This window comes from Eupeodes corollae, chromosome 2 (genome assembly GCF_945859685.1).
Source record: "Eupeodes corollae chromosome 2, idEupCoro1.1, whole genome shotgun sequence".
NCBI lineage: Eukaryota > Metazoa > Arthropoda > Insecta > Diptera > Syrphidae > Eupeodes > Eupeodes corollae.
The window spans coordinates 18,776,736-18,799,550 of record NC_079148.1 but is presented as its reverse complement, the minus strand read 5'-3'; the positions used below and the strand labels follow the sequence as shown (position 1 = coordinate 18,799,550).

At 29.9% G+C, this 22,815-nt stretch overlaps 1 protein-coding gene across 1 annotated transcript in view; it reads left to right on the top strand.

Annotated features, from left to right (window-relative positions):
- The first annotated feature begins 5,346 nt into the window (after positions 1–5,346).
- LOC129946646 (carbonic anhydrase-related protein 10) overlaps positions 5,347–22,815 on the top strand; it is a 108,951-nt gene continuing 91,482 nt past the window's right edge. Inside the window, exon 1 of the mRNA XM_056056898.1 lies at positions 5,347–6,566. Within this exon, the coding sequence (XP_055912873.1) occupies positions 6,503–6,566 (64 nt within the window). The 5' untranslated portion in view covers positions 5,347–6,502. The remainder of the gene's footprint in view (positions 6,567–22,815) is intronic.

Sequence of the window (22,815 nt, the reverse complement as noted above, 5' to 3'; positions counted from 1 at the left end):
ACAAAATAGTGCACATAAGTTACTATATTCAAATTGTTGTTTAATAATATTAAGAAAAATTACATTCATATTCTAATATTCAAAATATTAGCATACAACAACTATCGCTCATAGATTTAAGTTAAGTTAAATTATATTAACGCGATTTTTGTTTGTTTTTAACGGTTAAGGAATTTAATATATTCAAATTATGAAAATATTGAAAAAACATTGATTTTTGTTTTGTTTCGAAAAATTCAACTAAATTAAATGAGATGTTAATTTTTAATAACAAACTTTATGTTCTTGAGGCTTTTTTGTATTAATGATTTTTGATGACACTTTTCCAAGTTTTGCAAGCAAAGATATTGGAGTTTTGATTAACTATTGATCATCAGCTCAAGAAATATCACGACGACCGAAATTTCCTTGAAGATGGCAATTACGGCTTTATCAGAAATAGGTTCAGTAGTGATAGCAGTGGCTAATTTCGCCAAACAGTGATAGGGTTAGTCTCCTCACAGAAGATAAATACATTGGGTATTGATGAAGCACTTTTTAGATGGGTTAGAAATTACATTTCGGACTATTTAATGCAATCAGTATTGGACAAATCTGATTTCTACAAAATTAAAGCGTGGTGATCTACTATCTGAAACTTTTAATTCCCTTATCCTATTTATTCTTTTTATTTGTGACACAAAGGAACTATATGGAAAGTATTGCATTTAATTAAACGTGACATTCCGGTGGTAGAGAAGTGATACCGTTCATCAGGTGATACTGTCCATCTTTATCTATCTGTCCTCATTTCTACTGCCTTAATCTTTGCATCAATTAAGTAAAAACATTTAAATCAAAAAGAGGCTGGGATGTGACCCACACTGATAAGTCTCATCCCGTCTGTCGGTTTGTCTTGCTTAAAAAATGTAGGTTTCTGTTTTGGGTTTAAAAAGTTATCAGTTGAATTATTCTTAAAAATTTTCAAATTACTAACAATATTTTTGATATAAAATAATAGTTTAGTTTGAAAATCTAGTTTTGTTAAAAAGATTTTTAGTCGAAAACAAATTTTTACCAATTTTAGTAGCATTTCTTAGATTTTTACGAATTGTATGAATGAAATTAATTTGAGCGATATCAAGAACCGAGCATCGATTTTTACCAAGTTTTAATTTGGTTTTTTTTTTTGGTTTTTATTTTTTGTAAGAAAAACTGTCAATTCGATTTTTCTCAAAATTTTACTGAATGTTGAAAATATAGTCATAGTCTCAAGGTTTTGAAAAGATATTTGAGTCGAAGTTCAATGATTACCAACTTTGAGTAATGTTTTTTTAGAAAAATAACTGTCAATTTGATTTTATCAGATGGCAAAAATATTATTTGTCGTTGCACAAAATTGTTTTGAATATGGAATCATTTTTTATTCGTAAAATTTTCCAGGTGACACATTTTTTTGATTTATAAAAAAACCTTTGATTGGATTTTTTTTTCCAAAAATATACTTGTTTGCTATCACGTTGCAATATATAATATAAAATTTAATTCAAGTCGTGGCATCATTGGTTCGTGAGATTTTTAGGGTTAACTAAAATGTTCACCTTTTTTTAAACTACTATGGTAAAAAAAACACCCACGCAATTTTCTTGAGAGCCTTTTTGCATCTCTCTGCATTATTATCTGTACAACAACATTTATTTAAAGTCTATATTTCTTCTGGTTCTTGAGCTATGGACGACGAATAAAACTTCGCGAACGGACGTACGGACGTACGAACGTACGTACACACGCACGCACAGACAATGTTCGTAGAAAAATCCAATTGGTATTTTTACTAACAAGTTTTGCATACGTAAACAAAAATTTAACTTGAGATTTCAATCAAACATGACATTACGATGGTAGAGGATTTGGAAAAAGTGGGTACCGCGATTCCGGCCGTCTTTCTGTCTACCTGTTCCGGCCCCTACAAGTCAATCCATTAGATTGGGAAACTTCACAAAAAAATGTTTGTATTGCTCGAGAAGGGTACCCCCATAGAACTATTATTTTGTTTTTAATCAACCGATTTAAATAATTTTATTTCTGCACAAGCTCTTATACTGTCTTTATAAAATTTGGTGATCAAAAATGTCTTATTGTTTTCATTTTTATTTAAAAATAAATATAAAATATTTTTTTTTTTCGAAATTTGATACCTTGAAGATGGGGCAAGACTTTTTTACGAAATTGAAATTAAAAACGTACGAGTTTATTAAAAATGCTTTAAATAAATGCATACCAATAATGTTTTTAGCTAAAATTGAAATAATATAAATATACAAATTAATTTAAGAAAAAAAACGCTTTAATTTTTTTCAAATACAAATTTCTAAAAATTTAAGTTTTTTTTTTGAAAATTCAAATAGCGTTTTAATTTTTGAAAACAAACTTTTTATGCAGGTACATTTCTAGATCTTAAAATACAGTAAATATTTTTAAACAGCCTATTTGGGTTCATGAGCCAGATCGTACAACCCAGTCGTGCATTTTGATATTTACAAGAAAAAAAACTTTCAAGAATTGCTACAGAAATTGATAACAATATATTTTCGAATACAAAATTAAAATCAAACTTTATCATATGCAAAATATTGCTGTTAACTTTTAGTCAATTTTTTGTACAAAGCACAAAAAACCTACAAAAACAAAAAATTGATAAAAAAGTTTTCGACTCGAGTATTAACAACTATGCTTTCGTTCTACTCGACAGTTCTGCACACACGTTGATTTTTCAACTCACTCCATAAACAAACACAAAGTTGTCCCATGTTGATTTATTCATCGCTGATCATTTAAAAAAATGTGAGAACTCGGGAAAGGGATACACTTCATATTTCTCAGCAAATATTTGCAACGAATTCATTGATAGAATGAGGAAACAGGTCCTAATAAAAATTTTAGGTGAAATAAGATCGGCAAAATATTTTTCCCTAAGTGTTGATAATACACCCGACCAGTGGACTTATGTATTTCAGTATGATAAAAATTTTGTTCCTATCACAAGGTTCTTTAAATTTATACCTATTCAAGAGCATAAATCTGAATATTTGATGATGATATTTCAATAAAGGATTGCAGAGGACAAAGCTATGATAATGCGTCTAATATGTCTGGAAAATATCATAGTTTGCAAGCAAGATTAAAGGAAAGGTGCGAATTTTCTACCTTTGTACCTTATGCAGAATATTCTCTTAACTAAGTATGCCTTAATGTGGCTGGTTGTGTGCAGGAGGCAACAAGTTTCTTTGAAGTGGTTCAAAAAATATACAATTTTTTTCAGCTTCTACCCATCGCTGGAATAAATTGAATGTATGTTTAGGTTCACATAGAGTTCTTAAAAACCTTTCTGAAACAAGATGGTCTGTACGAGCTGATGCAGTTAACATATCTAAGAAAATTTCAAAACTGGAGTTTCTCATTTTAACAGAAATTGGTAGCACAATATTAGAAAGAATTCATAAAACCGGCAAAAGCCTTCAAAAAGAAACAATAAAGATTGACGTTGCTTTCAAATCGCTTTTTTCTTTCATAAGTGATATAAGGGAGAATTTTGATAAATTTTAGGCGTGTGCAAATTTTTGGAAAAATATTTGAATCGAAAATCAGTTTTTAACAATTTTTGTTAAATTTTTTTTTCGATTTTTAATTTTTTGTAAGAAAACAGTCAATTCGTTTTTTTTTTAAATACTACAGAATGTTGACAACAATAATTTTTAGAAGATAACAGTAGTTGGTATCTAATATCTCAAAGTTTTGAAAAGATATTTCAGTCGAAAATCAACTTTTATTAATTCTCTCGTTTAGGTTTGTCAATTCGATTTTTCTCAAAGTCTTACCAGATGTTATAAACGTTATTTTTCGTTGCACAACATTTTTTTGGATATATCTCATTTTGTATTCGTAAAGTTTTCGAAGTGACAATTTTTGTTTCAGTTTTTTTGATTTATTTAAAAACCGATATTTGGATTTTTTCAAAAAATATACTTGTTTGGTATCACGCTACAATTTATTACACAAAATTTAATTCAAGTCCCTTGCGTTTTTGGTTCATGAGATATTAAGGGTTATCCAAAATGTTCCCTTTTTTTATAAACTGCTATGGTTAAAAAAAACCACCCACGCAATTTTCTTGAGTGCACTTTCTGCATCTTTCTGCCTTATTATCTGTATATCAAAATGTATTTTAAGTCGATATTTCTTCTGGTTCTTGAGCTATGGACGACGAAAAAAAACCTCGCAAACGTACGTACACACGAACGCACAGACATGCTTCTAAAAATCTTTTATTTCGACTCTAGGTACCTTGAAACGTCGAGAAATGTAAAAATTTTCAATTTGAAAAAACGGACCCATTACAATAACTTCCTATGGGGAGTTAAAAAACACAAATTAATTTTAAAATGATAATAAAGACGCCTCTGATTATTGTGTTTCACCACCTAGCCTCTTTTTTATTTTTAAATTTTCTATTGAATTAATAAATTATTAAATTATAATTAATATAAATGATTTTTGACGTTCCAAATTTTTTAGTTTTTTTTTGATTTTTGAGAAAAAAACAAAAAGGTTTTGCAAATGTAATAAATAAATAAAATAAAAATTAATTTTAAACAAAATCAAATTTGAAAAAAAAATAAATATATTTTTGAAAAGTGAAATTTGAGTTAAGTTCAACGCTCAAGGAATTTTTCATTGAAGACAAATCAACATTCTAGTACTGGCGCATACATTAATAATCATTTGTTGTTAAGCTAAATGTCGACAATTGGTTTTATGGCATCATGTATTACGAACAAATTTTAATAAAATTCATTAATTTGTATTATTGAAAATGTCGCTAACCATAAAATCGCAGACAAATTTTGAAGCTTCTTAATATAAAATGTGGAAGACTAAAGAGACTAGGAAAATTTATTTGGGCAATTTCCATTTTTTTTCTTCAGTAGGTAGTATAAATATTATCATTTTTTAAAAACCTATTACAAAGATAAACATTACCTATTAAACATTACTTTAACGAGTACATCGCATAAATAACAAAGTTATGGAATTTATTTACAAAACAAGACATTTCTTCTAACAATCTCGTAAAATTGTAGAAAAATTGACGAAACAACTCGCTTCGTTCAACCCTCATATTCAACTGAAATCCGACTGTTTACAAAACTTAATACCAACTGTTATCTTTGGTACAAATGCCGGTAGGTCCACGTGTTTCGGAATGTCTCAACTATGCCATAACCAAGCATCTGCGCAGTAACATTTTCCTAAAAATACTCACAATATTTTTCGGAACTTAATTTCCCCAACACTTTGCCTTCGGTTATACACTCTGAGCCCACAAAACCGTAGCGAGGGATTCAAAAGGGATTTTCCCATCGTCCAAATCTCAAAAATACTGGGTTTTCGGAATCACACTACTAGAATCTTTGGTCCGAATAATAAATCCTTACAATATCCTTTTGTACACTTCAGTCACACGTTGGATTTACATCGTACCGCAACCAACCCAAAACGAGGACTATAAAGAGTGTTAACGGAAAATCAAAAAAAAAAAACAAGTAAAACGTCTAAAGCCCTAGGGAATAAAAAAAGCCGGAGTGCACCCGGAGTGCATCAAGCAATTTCATTAAATAATCAAGATCTATTTTATTTTACTCTGAATTTTGACAGATAGAAAAAAAGTCCTCGACTCTGGGTTGTTTCGGTCGGGATTTTCGGATATCGAGATATCATCTTCAACGTTAGATACGGTAGATATATTGTGAACGGATAAGTGGATTAAGGAATAAATTCAAAAAAGAAAAACTGTAAGGACATTCAAATGTCCTTTCAGTCTATAGTGTATAGTGAATTATTAATATCCTCTCACCACTCTGCTTCTTTTCGAAAAGGGGTCACCAATCTGACATAGTAGAAGATAGAAGATAGTCCCCTAATGATGTGCATCCCACATCAATAAAAAAAAAAGAATGTAGGAGATAAACCTAGAGAGGAAATCGAAGTCGAGTAACATCTGCTTCCGTGTTAATCCTTGATCAATAGTTAGATATAGGGTTTTCCAAATAGAAAGCAAAACGTAAAAAAATAAAATTCGAAATAGTGCAGAATACTGTTCTAGTGTGTCCTTGTCCCGTTTTGCATGATTTGACAACACACCTGGCATTGCTCTTCCACCTCCATTCATCCATTTATCTATCACAGACGACGACGAGGACGAGAACGAGAACGAGGACGACGACACCACCGCCGCCATCACTCGTCATTGTCACATGCAACACGATGAATGAATGATTTGGCATCAGCCTTTGCATTTCACCCATCATCATCATCGACATCGACCACCGGGATCGGGATTCAGCAGGTTGCTCTTGTGTCCTGTCGTCCTGTCACCCTGTCCTGCTGCTGTTGCTGTTGCTGTCATATAGCGCCGTCAGTCATTTGAGTAGCATCAGGTCCTGCTAGTGCAAAACCACCCAATATGCATCAAAGGACGACACCTGGTCTGCTCACATGCACTGCAATTGTACTCCTTTGTAGTTCCGGTAAGTTTTTCGTTTGATTTTTATTTTTATTTTGTGCTTTTTTTTCTTGTGATGTGATGCAGTTCGAGTGAATCCTGATTTTAATTGAAAAGGAGAAGATTGCTGCAGCTAGATATGGAGATGGGTTATAGTTTACAGTGCAACTTGGAAATTGTGAGATTGATGTTCTGTAACAGAAAAGTGGTGGGAGTTTGTTTCATGAAGTGCACATCCGTACTATCCAATTACTATCTATTTGACCCTTAAAGAACATTTCATATGTGTTACAACTTGTGTGTATAGACCTTCATTTTATACTGTGCATACACCTACATGGTTGAATAAGGTCACACTTGGAGAAAATAAACCATATGTAGGTCGGTTTCTGGTTGGTTTCGTAGTTTCATTGAAATCCTTATAGAATTTTAGGTTGCATAAAAAAACATACATAGGTCAAAGTTTTGATATTTCAAAGAACTCTTAACTATCAAATTTCCAACTGTATCAGATGTGGCAGCACACACAAATGCGTAAAGTTTATTAAATTAAAATGTTGAAGTTAATTGAAGGAAAAACAGAGGTAATATCCTTAATTCCAAGAAACTTTGAGTCCAAGTCAATGATCAAGTGTTTTTTAATTTAGGAGTGGTTTTTAGTAATTCTCTGTATAAATATTTTTGTGATAGGGATTCGAAATGTATATGTATTTCATTTTCAAATGAATTCAAACGAAGTTGGAAAATTCATAATGTCAATTAACATTAATTCATTGGTTTAAAAAAAAACGCAAATCTTGATCAGGTATTTTGTATATATACCAACGTTTAACAATATTAAGTCCTTTTTCACATCTTTAACTAAAAATAAAATACCCAATTTAAGTTCTAAGATCAACCAGCAATCTCTTTGGACAGCGAACTCATTGTCGGTGATGGAATACCACAAGGTAGTCATTTAAGGCTTACACTAGTAATTTATTAAAAAATTTACTCACTTGTTTTTTGTATTTATTGCAAATTTATTTAGTTTCGTATCTAAATGTTCAACATTAAATATTTTAAAAGAAAGGGAAACTGTTTACTTTGATGAATTTTATGATTAAAATATAACAGACAAACTTAAGTAAATAGATACAGATTTATAAAGAAGTACAGTAAAATCTACATACATAGCATTTTCATGGTAATTGTCGTCTGCTAAATTGAATGTTAAGGAAAATTAATGCATTAAGAGTTTAGCTATTTTTTAAAAATATAATGTTTATCAATAATAATACATTATTTTATTATTGTTCACATTCATAAATCTTCGTTAATTATAGCATTTTTATATGAGTGCAATTTTACATGATTATCTTATGGATAATCTTTTCACTACCCGTGAATCATTTATTTTAAGAACGTTAAGTACGAATCTTGTTTGTATCTTCAATTTTCTATGAACTAAGGTGAGAGCTAAGCGCTTGGTATGATGCTTAAGTTTGGAGTTAGTAGTTTTTCAACCGAGTTGTATTTTCTACAACCTGCGATCCATGTAACCTGCGTATTCCTGCGATCCATTTAAAAAAATGTTCTCAGCTACTACTTCCAAGGCTTCAAATTTAATACTTTAAGCTATAATCTTATTGATGAAGCTACTCCTACTGCCTTTTTTATATATTATAAAAAGATATTTCAATTAGTTGTCGAATTTTTCAAAATTTGTGTAAAAAATTGTATTGACTTATTGTTTGAATAAGAAGTGTCATTTGATCAGGAAGATCAAGTGTCATTTATCCCTAAAAACGCTGATGTGAGAAGGCTTAATCCCTCGGATCTGGCTATAATTTAAAAGCTATTATTCATCGAAAACACTATCGCAGTCATATAGGTCTCTTAGGAAGCGACCACTGTCTGACTGAAGAATATCTTGAGCATTGCTGCAATGTTTCATGTATACTCAGTTGGACGCAATGTCAAGTACAAAGATGTTTTCTTCAGCCGCAGTGCAAGAATGTGGAATGCTTTATCTAGCTCAATATTCTAATTCATTATAATGTTAAAACATTAAAAGTGCATCGGACTGGCATTCATAACCCCTTGAGTAACGCACAATATTTGAAATTGTACGACTGGGTCAAATGAACTTGCTCCTGTAATCAAAAAGTCTGTCTTAAAATAGTAACTGCCTTTTATAAAATTTGAAAATATACTTTAATCAGTTTTAACATAAGACAATGAACATTAACTTTCAGGAGCAACAAAAAACTGTTTTGTATAATAAAATCCACAACACTTAACATTTTGAGTATAATTAAGATGCATTTAAAAACCGCCAATTTGTTCGTCTTTTTTTGAGTCTTGACCGGTTCTTAAGTCTTTAAAGTCGCTTGACTTATATCGTTTCTGAAATAAACAAATTTTTTGGTGAAACTTTTGTTTTATTATAAGCTTAAACACAACACCAAATGCTTACAAAAATGTAAAGAAAATAAAAAATGTATCCTTTTCGCAAGTTGACCAAGCAAAAATCTCATCATAGTACTCTTGAATGTTAACGTCTCCTGGTAGATACGATTTTAGTTTTTTTATGTCATTCATCTTCTTAATATTGATTGGCACCTTTCCAGAGGGATAAGCAAGGGCTTGCGGTAGAGCTACCAGTTCATCCCTTTGAAGGTTTCCCAGGTTAAATGTATGATTTGTACAACCGTTAATAAAGTCTCTCGCAACAACTGATTTATCTTAACAATCAGAGTGGGAAAACTGAGTAAATTTACTTATAGTAAAAGTATACTTATTTTCTCTAGCCACATGTCTTCCAAAGGACTCCATTGAAAGCATGTTTCTTTTATAAAAGCGTGGCCACCAGTTTTTTTAGTCGATGATGTAAGCCTTTTTTGGTAAAATGACTGTAAATTTGTTTAATACTCAAAAAGACAGTATCAAATCTGGATTTTCCTGAACAGTGTAATTCTATCAATTTTTTTAATCTTACGTTTTAGGACTGCGAAGTCTCTATCACATGGTAAAAAGGAATGTAATCGTATAGGAAAATACTGTTCAATAGTCTTAAACTTTTTTAAAGCTACTAAAGATGACAAAAATCTTATCATTGTGTGATTTTTATTTTGACCACCACAGCCATCCGAAAAAATATGCAACTCCTGGACATCCTTCATGTTACTTTCAAAAAATTGATTTAAAAAAGAGCACACTTCATTCGGGCCCTTTACCCTTCATGGTAAACAAAAAAAGTGGCTGTGTTTTCTCGAAGATTGTGTATACAAAATACGTTAACAGTAATTTGCCTTAAGTAGATCGTTTACGGTACAGGTATATATGGGATTTGAAGATTTTGCATGTAGTCAATACATATTCCGCCTAAATGTTTGTTTTATCCAACTGCAATTTTTCCTGAATTCACTTAATGGTCGAATAGAACTAATAAGCCCGTCTTAGATGTACGAGTAGTAGTATTTTTTCAGCAACTGCTGTCCTTTTTGACACATCGTTCAAAAAGAGCGAGAACTGTTCATTAAATATCTTGTAATAAAAGTTGAAACTCTAGACATCGCTTTTGGAACATTTTAAACATCATCTTGACGTTTAATTTTTCACTCAAATAATGGAGTTCACCAGATGTACAATGCCCCATTTTTTTTGGAAAAGATTTGATATGATTCCTTATTGCATTAATGACATGACCTATAGTTGCGTTTCCAGAAACATTTGTCCACGTTTTTCGTTAGGATTCTTACAATGAGCAAGAAGAGAACAAAGTCTTATGACGCGTCCAGCGATTATTCCATGCGCTCTATTAAAACCAGATTTGCAATCTTTAAAATTTCCCCACAGTAGTTGTCAACTCGTACGAGTAAGTAGATCCTCTTGATGGCCTAGTTGACTGATCTTCAGGCTTTCGACGCCTCCTTTGAGTAACAGGTAGAACAGAGATGAGACTCTTCAAATAACTGTCTTGTTCATTCTCAAAGTGAAGCTTATAATCTTGGTGAAAACTTCTAATTTTCAAGAATCATTCAAACTGTTGAGGCATTTATTTTACACCTATAAAAATATACATGATTGGGATTATCCTTCTATATAAAGCTTCTAATTGTTAACTTACATGCACAGTACACTCAGTTTTCGTACTCAGAGGGGTGTGACATGTGTAGTATCTCTTCAAAAGACGAATAACTATTCAAAAATGCAAAATTAGCAAAACAAAAATTGTGAAAAGCTAACTTATGTTGTTTCTGAAATAACCGATTCACTTGTAAAATAGGTTTATTAAATTTTTTGATTTTTATTGTAGGTACAAATATTACATTCTTTCTTTATTTTGAATAAATATTGCACAATTTTAAGAGATTGGTATATAATCTACTTTACTACTGCCTAGCTTAAATAAGTTTTAACACAAGATTGAAAGATAAAGTGTTGATAGAGGGAAAAGCTCAAAATGGGTTTATCATTAAAAATTTTAAATTCATTTCATTTCCCAAAAATTTTGTTATAACTTCACTTTAAGGATCTCAAGTTCACAATATTTCCAAAAAATATTCCATACACATAGAAACAAATGCTTCAGTTAAACAGTTACATCAAAAAATAAGAGTTTGAGTTTACAAAGTTGAGTTTCTGCTATATTATTTCTTCCAGTTTTTATTGCACTTTCAAGAATATTTTTCGCAACAAATACAATCAGAATTTCCCTATGAAGCTACCACCTCCACCTCCATCAGGTAGCGAAAACCATCGTAAACATTTTTTTTTAATACCTTCAAGTGCAACTCGCCCTCGGACATCCTCACAGACTTGTTTTTATTTTCATAATTAAATTAGTTTTTCCTCTCAATTTACTTGCAGTTCCTTCGTTTTATAATACACTTGTATTTCATACAAACAATTCGCGATGAACAACTTGAAATGTTTTCATTTCCAAAATAATGTTTTTCTTTTTTAAAAATAACTACCTATAGGAATAGGATTTGCCTGAACACTTTTAGCTTAATGAGATAAAGAATAAGTTCAAAGAAATCATGGTTTTTTCCTGAATCCTTGGAACGGACAAATTAATTGAGTTCAATGTCCCGCCAAGAACTTGAAATGAAAGGTGAATTCCATTGAATTATTTTCAATCAATTTTAATCCGGCTAGACGTGATTCCTATCTCCTAAAATAACAACCATTCAATTAGTATACAAGCCGGATAAATCCAAAGATCATAATCACACAAAAAACAAGTACAAAAAAACAACAATATTTAAGTCTACGCCAAAACCGTTGAAACACCAAACAATTTGTAAACACTGGATCCAGGCGCAGTATTTTATCACTACAGCTTCACTATACTCAATAATTCATTCATCTAGTATTTTATTTGGAAACATCCTGCGAGTAATCCACTTTGATCCTGTGAGCGAGGAGAGTGAGTGTGATGTGAAAAAACCCTTGACTCTTGGCCATAGACCAAGCTTATAAATAAAACAGCTATCGATTCCAAAAGGATATCCATACACACACTATATAGGATAGAGACGTTCACTTCATGTTGCTATAGACATTTCATTGTATGTAATGCCCATAATCCTATTCATTATTAACATTAGATTTGACGCTATGGTGTGGAATATCCTTGCTTGCTCCTTGCTTAGACGACATAATCTCCTCTGTTTCTTCCAAAACAAGAGATTGACTAGATGACCGACCGACCAAGGACAGGCAAAGGACTTGGTATGTTTAAATGAACAAGGAAGCCATAAAATGGTTCTATTCTTCGAGGATTTTTGTTGCGAATGTTGACATTTATGAGGAATTATGTTGTTTGGACAAACAGAACAAAAAGAGAGAGAGAGTGGGGCTTGAAATTGTTATTATATAAGGCTTAAGAGCATTAGTATTATAAGCCTCATATATGATTTATGATTGTTATGTCTAGGTTTCTGGGGTGTTCTTTTGTCAGTAAGAAATTGTTATTGGAGTCAAAAGGTGAGTGTACGACTTCTGTTTTGTCAACAACAAACAAAAAAAAATGGATTAGAAATAACACTATATTCATTTCATATCTGATTACGATGTTTTTAAAGTACTTTATTTAACTTTTAAACCTTTTAAAGAAAAAGGAAAAAAAAACTATTTTAACTGTTGGGCGCCTTTTATAAAAGGTGAAGGTAGGTATAGAAAACTTTTAAAATGGATTTGACATGAAATTTTGCTTTATTTAAATGAAAACTTTTTGATATTATATTTAACATATCATTTGTGGCACGGCTGGCTCGGAAGTCTAATCTTGAAGTCCAACTTTGGGTGACTTTTTGCAACATTAGAGCCCATAAAGTTGCGAATGTTATGTTCCAAGTGGTCAATCGATTCGGGCTTATCGGTGGTCCAGACTAGAGACTTCACATATTCGCACAGAAAAAATCAAGCGGCGTTAAACCGCACAATCTTGAAGGCCAATTACAGGTCCGTTACGAAAAACTATGAGGTTACTGAATTTTTTCCTTCAAAACATCAACCGTGGCAAGAGCTGTTTGACCGCTACCGTCTTGTTGAAACCACAGTTCCCTTGCATATCTAATTTGTTTACGTGTAACAAAAAAGTCAGTAATCATTTCTCTTTAGAGGTTCCAATTGACTGCAACGTTCCGGTTAGCATCGTTTTTCAAGAAGTACGGACAATTTATTCCATCAACAATTGAAGATTATCATAACTCCAAATACTGAAGTTTTATTTATTGACCTATCTGTTCAACCAAAGTGCAATTAATCGCCTAATAAAATTTACACGATACGTGTTTCGAACGGAGCTATGATTTTCAAAATAAATTTCCACAGTCAGTATATTTATTTTCAAATGTTGCTTAATTTTAAGCACTATACCTAAAAAAAAACACACTTTACTTATCCGACTTATGAAATTATCGAAGATGATAAAAAAGAAGTTGAACTTTTTCAACTTTTGGGCGCCATTTAAAGCGTTGATTGGAAATATTGATTTTGAATGTTGAGACATTTTCAAAGACTTGTGATTCTTGTTATTATTTTGATAATAAAGATTAATTCAATTCGACTTTAATTTCAAAGTTTATCCTCATGGAAGTATTACAATTGTTTTCCATAAATAGAATAATTGTGAAGAGGTTCTTTCATATCGAGCTTTTTCTATAAATACTTTTTACTGAATAAAATAATCTCAAATGTAAAATGTTCTATTATAGTGAGGGAGTTCCTTTAATACTTTTATAACTTTAAACTTTTTCATTCTACTTAAATGTCAAGTAAAGTCTTGAGATAGATGAAGTTTTTCATATTTGATTTGAAGTTCTTAATCGGATTGAATTGAAATTTTCACGAACGAACGTCAAATGAGTTACTGCCATTTTGAATTTCCAAGCCCACTCATCATGGAATTGTGGTAATTTTATTTATAAAGACTGCAATTCTATTTTATTTTTATACATAGAAACGACAGCTGATGTAATTTTTTTAATTCAAAATTAAATATAGCTCTAAAAGTTACTATTTTTAATTGAATTCTCAATTCAACTCCTACACCAAACAAAATTGTACTTTTATTAATTTAGATTATTCATATGTTTTCATATGAAACCTACAAAAATTAATGTATAATAAATAAGAAACAAGTAAATTTGCTTTGATACAAAAATTTAAGTGTCATTAAATTCTTTAAGAAACACCATAGCTACAAATATCTTGTTTAAAAATATTTAAAACGGTTTTATTTTATAAAAATATGTTTTTATAAATATTTTAAATTTGAATGTATGTTTAGAAATATTTTTGTTATTTTTATTAATTAATATCGTTTTATATATGCTTTTCTAAAAATATTATTATCCAAAATTCAATATTTTTTAAAAACTCAGTACGATATCAATTATTTTTTGAACAATATAAGATCTTATTCAATCTTATTAACTTGACATAGGAAGTTATTGCAATGGGACGATTTTTCAAATTAAATTTTTGTACATTTCTCGACATTTCAAGGTCCCTAGAGACGAAATAAAAGATTTTTAGAAAGATGTCCGTGCGTGCGTGTGTACGTACGTTCGTACGTCCGTACGTCGTTGTCCATAGCTCAAAAACCAGAAGAGTTATGGACTTCAAATAAATGTTGTTATACAGATAAAAAGGTAGAAAGATGCAGACAGGGCTCTCAAGAAAATTGCGTGGGCGGTTTTTTTAAATATCTTACTAATTAAAAACGCTAGAGACTTGAATTAAATATAGTATAATATGTTGTAACGTGATACCAAACAAATAAATTTTTTGAAAAAAAATCAAACTAACCTTTTTTTAATACATAAAAAAAAAAACTGAGAAAAAAAAATTGTCACCTCGAAAATTTTGAGAATACAAAATGATTTCATCTCCAAAACAAATTGATGCAACGAAAAATAACGTTTTTCACATCTGCTAAAATTTTGAGAAAACTCGATTTGACAGTTTTTTACAAAAAATAAAAACCTTAACAAACAAATTAATAAAAGCTGGTAAAAATTGATTTTCGACTCAAATTTTTGTTCAAAACTTTAAGATATCAGCTTTATACTACTTTTATCTTTTAAAAAATATTGTTGTCATTGTTCAATAAAATTTTGAGAAAAATCAAATTGACAGTTTTCTTACAAAAAATAAAAACTTAAAAGAAAATTAAACAAAAGTTGGTAAAAATTGATTTTCGACTCAAATATCTTTTGGACACTTTGAGATATTAACTTAAAACTAGTTTTATCGTTTCAAAAGTATTGTTTTCAACATTCAGTAAAATTTTGAGAAAAATCAAACTGACAGTTTTCTTACAAAAAATAAAAACTTAAACAAAAAAAGTTAATAAAAGTTGGTAAAAATTGATTTTAGACTCAAACATCTTTTCAAAACTTTGAGATTATGGCTTCCAGCTAATTTAGCTTATAAGAAATATTGTTTTCAACATTTAAATACATTTTGAGAAAACTCTATTTGACAGTTTTCTTACAAAAAATGAAAACCTAAGAAAAAAAACAATACTAAGACTTGGTAAAAATTTACTTACGACACAAAAAGCTTTTAAAAATTAAAAATATTGTCTTCAAACTTTTTTTATTTCACACAAAATATTGTTTTCGATATTCACTATTTTTTTTTTTATAAAAATGCAACACTTCATTTTTCCATAAAAATATAAAATCTACAAAAAATAGTACGCAAATTTGGTAAAAATTGATGTTCGGTTCTTGATATATCTCAAATTAATTTCATTTATCCAATTTGTAAATTGGTAAAAAAAAACTTTGAGACTCAAAATCTATTTAAAAATCGATTTAACAAAACTAGTTTTTCAAACTAAATTATTTCTTTATACAAACAATATTTTTGGTAATTTTAAATTTTTGAGCATAATTCTATTGTCAACTCTTTTAAAAAATCTTAAGAAAGACAAATCGACAGACGAAATGGGAAGTTATTAGTGTGGGTCGCATCCCATGCTCTTTTTTTTAAATATAATCATTAGTTCCAAAGAAAATTTAGAAACAAAATCACGATTTTATTAAAGTACCATTTTGAATACAAATTTTTTAATGATATTTTTTTATATTGATAAAAGGCAAGTTCATAAAACACATTAAGGGAATATTTGTTAAGAATTTGAGAAAATTCGAAAGTAATTCAGTCATGCAATTTCTTTTGTTAGATCGTTTATGAACAAGTATATAGAAAGGCATTGGTCCAATTATGTCTTCTTGAGACAACCGATGGCACATTTATTATTAACGTTGTTGATTTTTAATGTGAGCTAGTATTTATAAGCCCAAAGGAACAAAATTTTTGTGTAGTCCCTTATAATGATGAAATGAAAAAAAAAATAACTTATAACTTACACGCTACGGTGGCAGCAGGTTTATCTTTACAAAAAAATTTGTATGACCAATTCGAAAACTCTTGGTGTGATATTAAGGATTCTCATGCTTAAGCTGGAGGAACCCACAATCCTTGGCATTGCTTGTACACAGGAATAGATGAGATTTCTTAGTCACTAGGTCCTGGTTATTTAATTCAATCAATTGTGGACCAATATAGCATAGACGTGATCTCTCACGTAGTCCCAAATAAAAAGTGTAAGTTTGTACTCACCTTTTCGAGAATTCATGCGGTCAGAAAAATTTGCCTAAAAATTGGAATTGTTTTAATTGCTTGTGTGGTTTATAGTTCCACTGCCAGTCAACGTCATTGCCATCGCAGTCTGGTTAAAAATCATCGTCTTTATTATTGTTATCCAATTCAGTTCATAGAAAATCGCTAGACCAAAAACCTTATACACTTATGTATATGATGAAGAAAACATTTTCCAATTTTCATATGTAATGTTTTTATTACACTTCAGATTTTTTTTAATACACTTCAGAATTTTTTTATTACACTTCAGAATTTCAGAAAGTAGTAAGCTTATAGCAAGCGTCAAACTACGATCAGAGGCTCATCATGAGTGCATGTGTTAGTTGTTAGTAAAAATTAATACTAGTTCTAAACAATAATTTCAATCCCACCTTAAGATTAAGTTGTATAAAATGCTCATTCGACTTAAAGCTTCATTCCCAGAGTTGCCACATTCCCACAGTTAGTTCTATGGAAGTCAATATGTATATAACCAAATGTGCGCAGGTGATGAGTTCCGCCTCGGTAATTCAAATGTCCACAAGATATCAAATAAGGTGCACCAATTTCACCATTAACGAGTTGATGAAAACATACTAACTCATTATTAACACGCCTTTGATGGAGAGATTGCATTTGAAGAAGTAGAATACGATGTTCATAGGGAGGCAGATCATAGGGATCTTCCCAAGGAAGACCTTTTAGGGCAAAGCGAATGAAATTATGTTGAATTGATTCAATACGTTTTCTATAAATTTCGTAATAGGGAGTCCATACCTGCGAAGCATATTCAAGATGAGGACGAACATGGCAATTATACTAAGAAAGAGTAACATAGGTATCATTGAACTCCTTTGCCCAGCGTTTTATAAAACTAAGCATAGAACTTGCCTTATTAACAAAAAAATTAATGTGATGTGTAAACTCTAAGTTGGAACAGAAATGTACACCTAAATCTTTAGATGTGGAGACACGACAGAATTTTTGCTGTGATATACAGTAGTCAAATACGTTAATGATTAGTTTTTTAGTGAAAGTTATAGTCTGTCATTTGAAAGGTTTGAGTAAAAGGCTATTTTTCCCACACCAAATTGTGAAACTATCAATGTCGGCTTGTAAAAGAATACGATCATGGTTGGACTTTATTATGAGAGTTCACTTGAGCCTAGACATGACGATACATCGTTAATAGATAGGATGAACAAAAAAGGTCCAAGATGGCTTCCCTGGGGAACACCAGATTGAGCAACAAAAGGTTCAGAATGACAATTTCTAAATTTTACCTCGTAGGATCTGTTTTTAAGGTATGACTTAATCCAAGCTAAGAAATATGGTGGAAAACCAAGAGCCTTAAGTTTAAATAAAATAATTCCGTGGCTAAGTTGGTCAAAAGCTTTAGAAAAGTCAGTGTATACACAGTCAAGTTCATAACCTTGCTCTAAAGCGTTTGAACATAATATGTTTGAGAATGTGAGAAGATTAGTAACGGATGATCTTTTTTTTCACAAAACCATGTTGCTGTTCGCAAATGATATTTTTATTAAAAAATGCTACACTTTCACAAACAACTTGTGTAAATACTTTAAGAATGCAAGAAAGCTTTGCTTATATCCGACTTGTCCCCTTTCTACTTAGTAATGTAGCCTGAATAGTGGAAGTAAGCCTTATCACTGAAGACGATTTTTTAATAAAAAGTCTGATCAGTTTGATGGATTTCAAGATTCATTTAGCGAAATGCAACAACACCGACGCACTCGAATTTGTACAGTACTTACGAAGTACTAGTAAGTCTTTATACAAATACGATATAATTTCTTTTGTAGAATGTCCAATATCAAAAGTTTGACTAGAACTTTACAAACTTGAATTTAAGCCAACAATACGGGCTACAGCAGCAATCTACCCAGCAGTTTTTCAGCGACGAACACATTTCCAATACTCTTCTTAACATCACTTACTTTTTTCATAGCAGCTCAATTTTCGTTTTAGTTTTTGCGGAGTTTAAGTGAAAAAATGTTAACGTTGTTAATTCGTGTATTGTTTTATTTTTAGTGCAAGTGTTGATTTAACTTTAAAAAAAAGTAACAGCTACCTAATAAGTGGGGATTTGAAAACAAAACCTTAACAAAAATTTTGTACTCAGCCAGATTCCATACATTTATAGATCATTAAAAGTGACACCTTTGTGTTATTGTGTTTACTTATTTATGGAGATGATCCACCCCAATATTTATTCTGTGTTATTTTGAAACTTATTATTTCCAATAATGTTCTATTTTCTTAGAAGCCGACGATTTTCCAGATTAAAGCATTAACCCCATACAAAATTTTCACAAAACTCAACTAAAACTTTTCATTGATTTTCAGAATACCTGAATATCTGAATAATAAGTCAAATCTTTTATTATGACTGAGTTAAGAGCAACATAGCCTACTTCCAGGCCATCACATGAAGTTCCATAACGTTTTATTGATGTTCTTTCATTTAAAAATTTAACTTAAAAAACAAGCCCAACAAGTAACAAAACCAACAAATTTACTCAAACTAATAACAATGTTAACTTTTAGTTCAAGGACATTTTTATGACAGGATGACAGGTGGTGGTGGTTACTGCGCTGTGGTTAACATTGTTGGTTACAGAAACGTACATAGGCATAGTTTAGTTGAGATTATTATTATTTTTGAATGATTCACGTTGCCTAAATTGCGTTTATGAAACATTGTGTTATGTTTTGATTACAAGCTCGGATAAGGATTGCGTGTGCAAGTTCTTGGAATTCAAAAGAATTCAAGTGAATTAAATGAATGGGTATGAAAATAAAACGAAAGCTTCATTGTGTAGTTGTAGTACACTGATTTTTCCTTTATTTTTTGAAAGAATGGTGGGTGATAAATATTTCATAATAGTACATAAATAGTACCACCAATATTGAATAAATTAATTGTAACTTGTAATAGGCCAATTAGGTAATTAATTTCAAAAACATTTAATTTCAAGTTAAGGGGGAAAATGGTTTTAACGAAACGGAAGGGAATTTATATTTTTAATCAATCAATAAAATTAAAAACAAAAATAAATATACGTTGGGATTATTATGCTTTTACGTTTTTGTGGTTTACGCATTTTTCAACGATATTATGATCAGAAAAAAAAACAATTAATTTCCATTTTTTAATTACAAAAAATTAGAATATGGGAGAATTAAAAAAGGATTGGTTTATCAAAAAAAAAATAATAATGAATTAGGAGGTTATATTTTTACTCACGTTTTTTTAGATGTTTTTTAAATTGATTGCTTTTATTGATATGGTATTTAGAGTAATTTCATCAATGTTTGGTTATTTTTTAAATCACTGGCTTATTTATCTGACTTATTTTTTTAAGCATAATCGTGGACCAATTTGACGAGGAAATAAGTTAAAATTGTAGTTAAAATAATTTGAGTTTAAAATCAGGGATTTTTTGTGATAACTTCCCATCCCGTCTGTCAATTTGTCTTGCTTAAAGGTTTGTAGGTTTTTGTGTTCTGTTAAAAATTAACTGTCAGTCAAATTATTCTTAAAAATTTAAAATTACCAACAATATAAATCATATACAAAAATAGTTTGGTTTGAAAATCTAGTTTTGTTAAATAGATTAAAACAAATATTTACCAAAATAAATACAAATAAATACCATTTATTAAATTTTTACAAATTGGATGAACGAAATTCATTTGAGAGACATCAAGAACCTAACCATGAAAAAACGGATTGTTTCATTTTTATAAAAAAAAAAAAAAAATAATGAAAACCGAAAACAAAAAAAAAGTTTAAAGACAATATTTTTAATTTTTGAAAAGCTATTTGAGTCGAAAATCAATTTTTACCAACTTTGAGTAATCTTTTGTTTTCGATTTTAGTTTTTATTTACATAAAAATACTTATTTTTCTTAAAATTTTGCCAGTATTTTAATTTTTTCCCACAAAAATATACTGGTTTAGTATCACGTTTTAATATATGATATAAAATTTAATCTAAGACTCTCTTGGCATTGGTTTGTGGTATAAAAAATGTCCACCATTTTTTTTTTATTTCTATTCTAGGGACCTTGAAACGACGAGAAATTCCAAAATTTTCAATTCGACAAATTGGATTGATAATTTAAAATGTTTGCATTTTTTATTTATAAATTAATATCTTTTAATTAAAACAATATTTCTAAAAATTAATTGTTTTTTGTGAAAAATGTTTAACGAGATATAAGACGATAAACAATTGATCGTGATGTTTAAGTTTTTTGTTTAAATCCTAAGCTTTTTTCGAAGCATACCTTGATACTTGTGATCATTAGTTTTTTTTATTTGAAAAACATTCAGTTGATTAATAACATTAAAAACTTTTATTTGAATCGAAAGTGATATTTATTTGTCAGATATTTCAGAGCAATTAAATTTCCCAAAAATACAAAAAAAAAAAAACGATTATTAATTTTTATAAAATATCCTTTTTTATAACTTCCAATTTTTTTTTAAATTGTTTTATTTTCGCGACTTTTATATCTGCCTGTTTTTAACGTATACAGTGGTGGCCAAAATAATTATATTGAAATTTGTTACTACAAATTTTATTAGAAAAGTCTTTTTATAAAAAAAAAAGTATTAAAATAGTTACATTATTGTAAGGCCGCAAATTCACGACACAAAATAACTGCGAAACTGTGGTTGTTTGAGCGGTTTGTGCAGTTAACTGTGTAAAAATTAAAACAATTTTGATATTTTTGCTCAAGTCTTAAATTTGTGCAGTTATTTGTGTCGTGAATGTCAAAAACTGTGCAACCGCTCAGTATACAAATTTTATTTACGCCACTATACATTGTTTTTTTTATAATGGCTGATGAACATAAGTTCTCGGGCGAGTTTCTCGAACTTTATAAAGATCATCCGGCTCTATGGAACATATAAAGCCCGGAATATAGCAATGAATAATGAAAAGTAAGGCCTATGAGTTTTTTTTTGCACTGAGTTTTCATTTTTTTTATTGCAATATATAAAGAGCTAATTTTGAACTCATGTTCAACGAACGAAAACTTTTTTAAATTGAGAACTTTGCAGTTCACTTGTATCGTGTTTTGCACAAACCGACTTGAGTAAAATTTCAGTTTGCGCAGTTATTTTGTGTCGTGAATTGGCGGCCTAAGTTAATATAATTATTTTTGTATTGTTAATATGAAATTTAATACAAAATGTTCATGCGTTTTTTTTCGGCCACAAAAATATGAATAAATTGAGTTTCTTAAAAATTGCTTCACACGTTCTTGGCATAAAGTCAAATATTTTTTCACATATTTCCAAAGGTGTTGTATATGATTTTTCTTGGGTTTCTTTTCGTACTAGTAGTCTTTTTGCATTTCTCAAAACGTTGTTTTAATTAATACTTATTTACATTTTTCAACGACTCTGAGAAGTTTTGAGAGCAAATCCAAAAAGAACCGTACTTAAAAAAAAAATTGAAGGCTATCACGATAGAATTTATGGAATCAAGAAAATTTGTTGATTAACTCATTTAATTTTGGTCAATACTGTATAATAAAAGGTAAATCGAACGTAGACATATGTCACAATTTTTTTAAGTTTTTTTTTGTACTTAAATCGTTTTTAACTTCCCATACGAAGTTATTGTAATAGGTCCGATTTGTCAAATTGAAAATTTTGACATTTCTCGACGTTTCAAGGTCCCTAGAGTTGCAATAAAAGATTTTTAGAAAGATGTCTGTGCGTGCGACGTTTTTTTCGTCGTCCATAACTCAAGAACCAGAAGAGATATCGATTTCAAATAAATTTTGTTATACAGATAATAAGGCAGAAAGATGCAGAAAGGACTCTCAAGAAAATTGCGTGGGTGGTTTTTTTACCATACCAGTTTGAAAAAAAGGTGAACATTTTGGTTAACCTTAAATATCTTACGAATCAAAAACGCTAGAGACTTGAATTAAATTTTATTATATTTTGTAACTTGATACCAAATAAGTATATTTTTGGAAAAAATCCAATCAACGTTTTTTTTATAAATCAAAAAAACTAAAAAAAAATTGTCACTTTGAAAATTTTACGAATACAAACTGATTTTATCTCCAAAACAGTT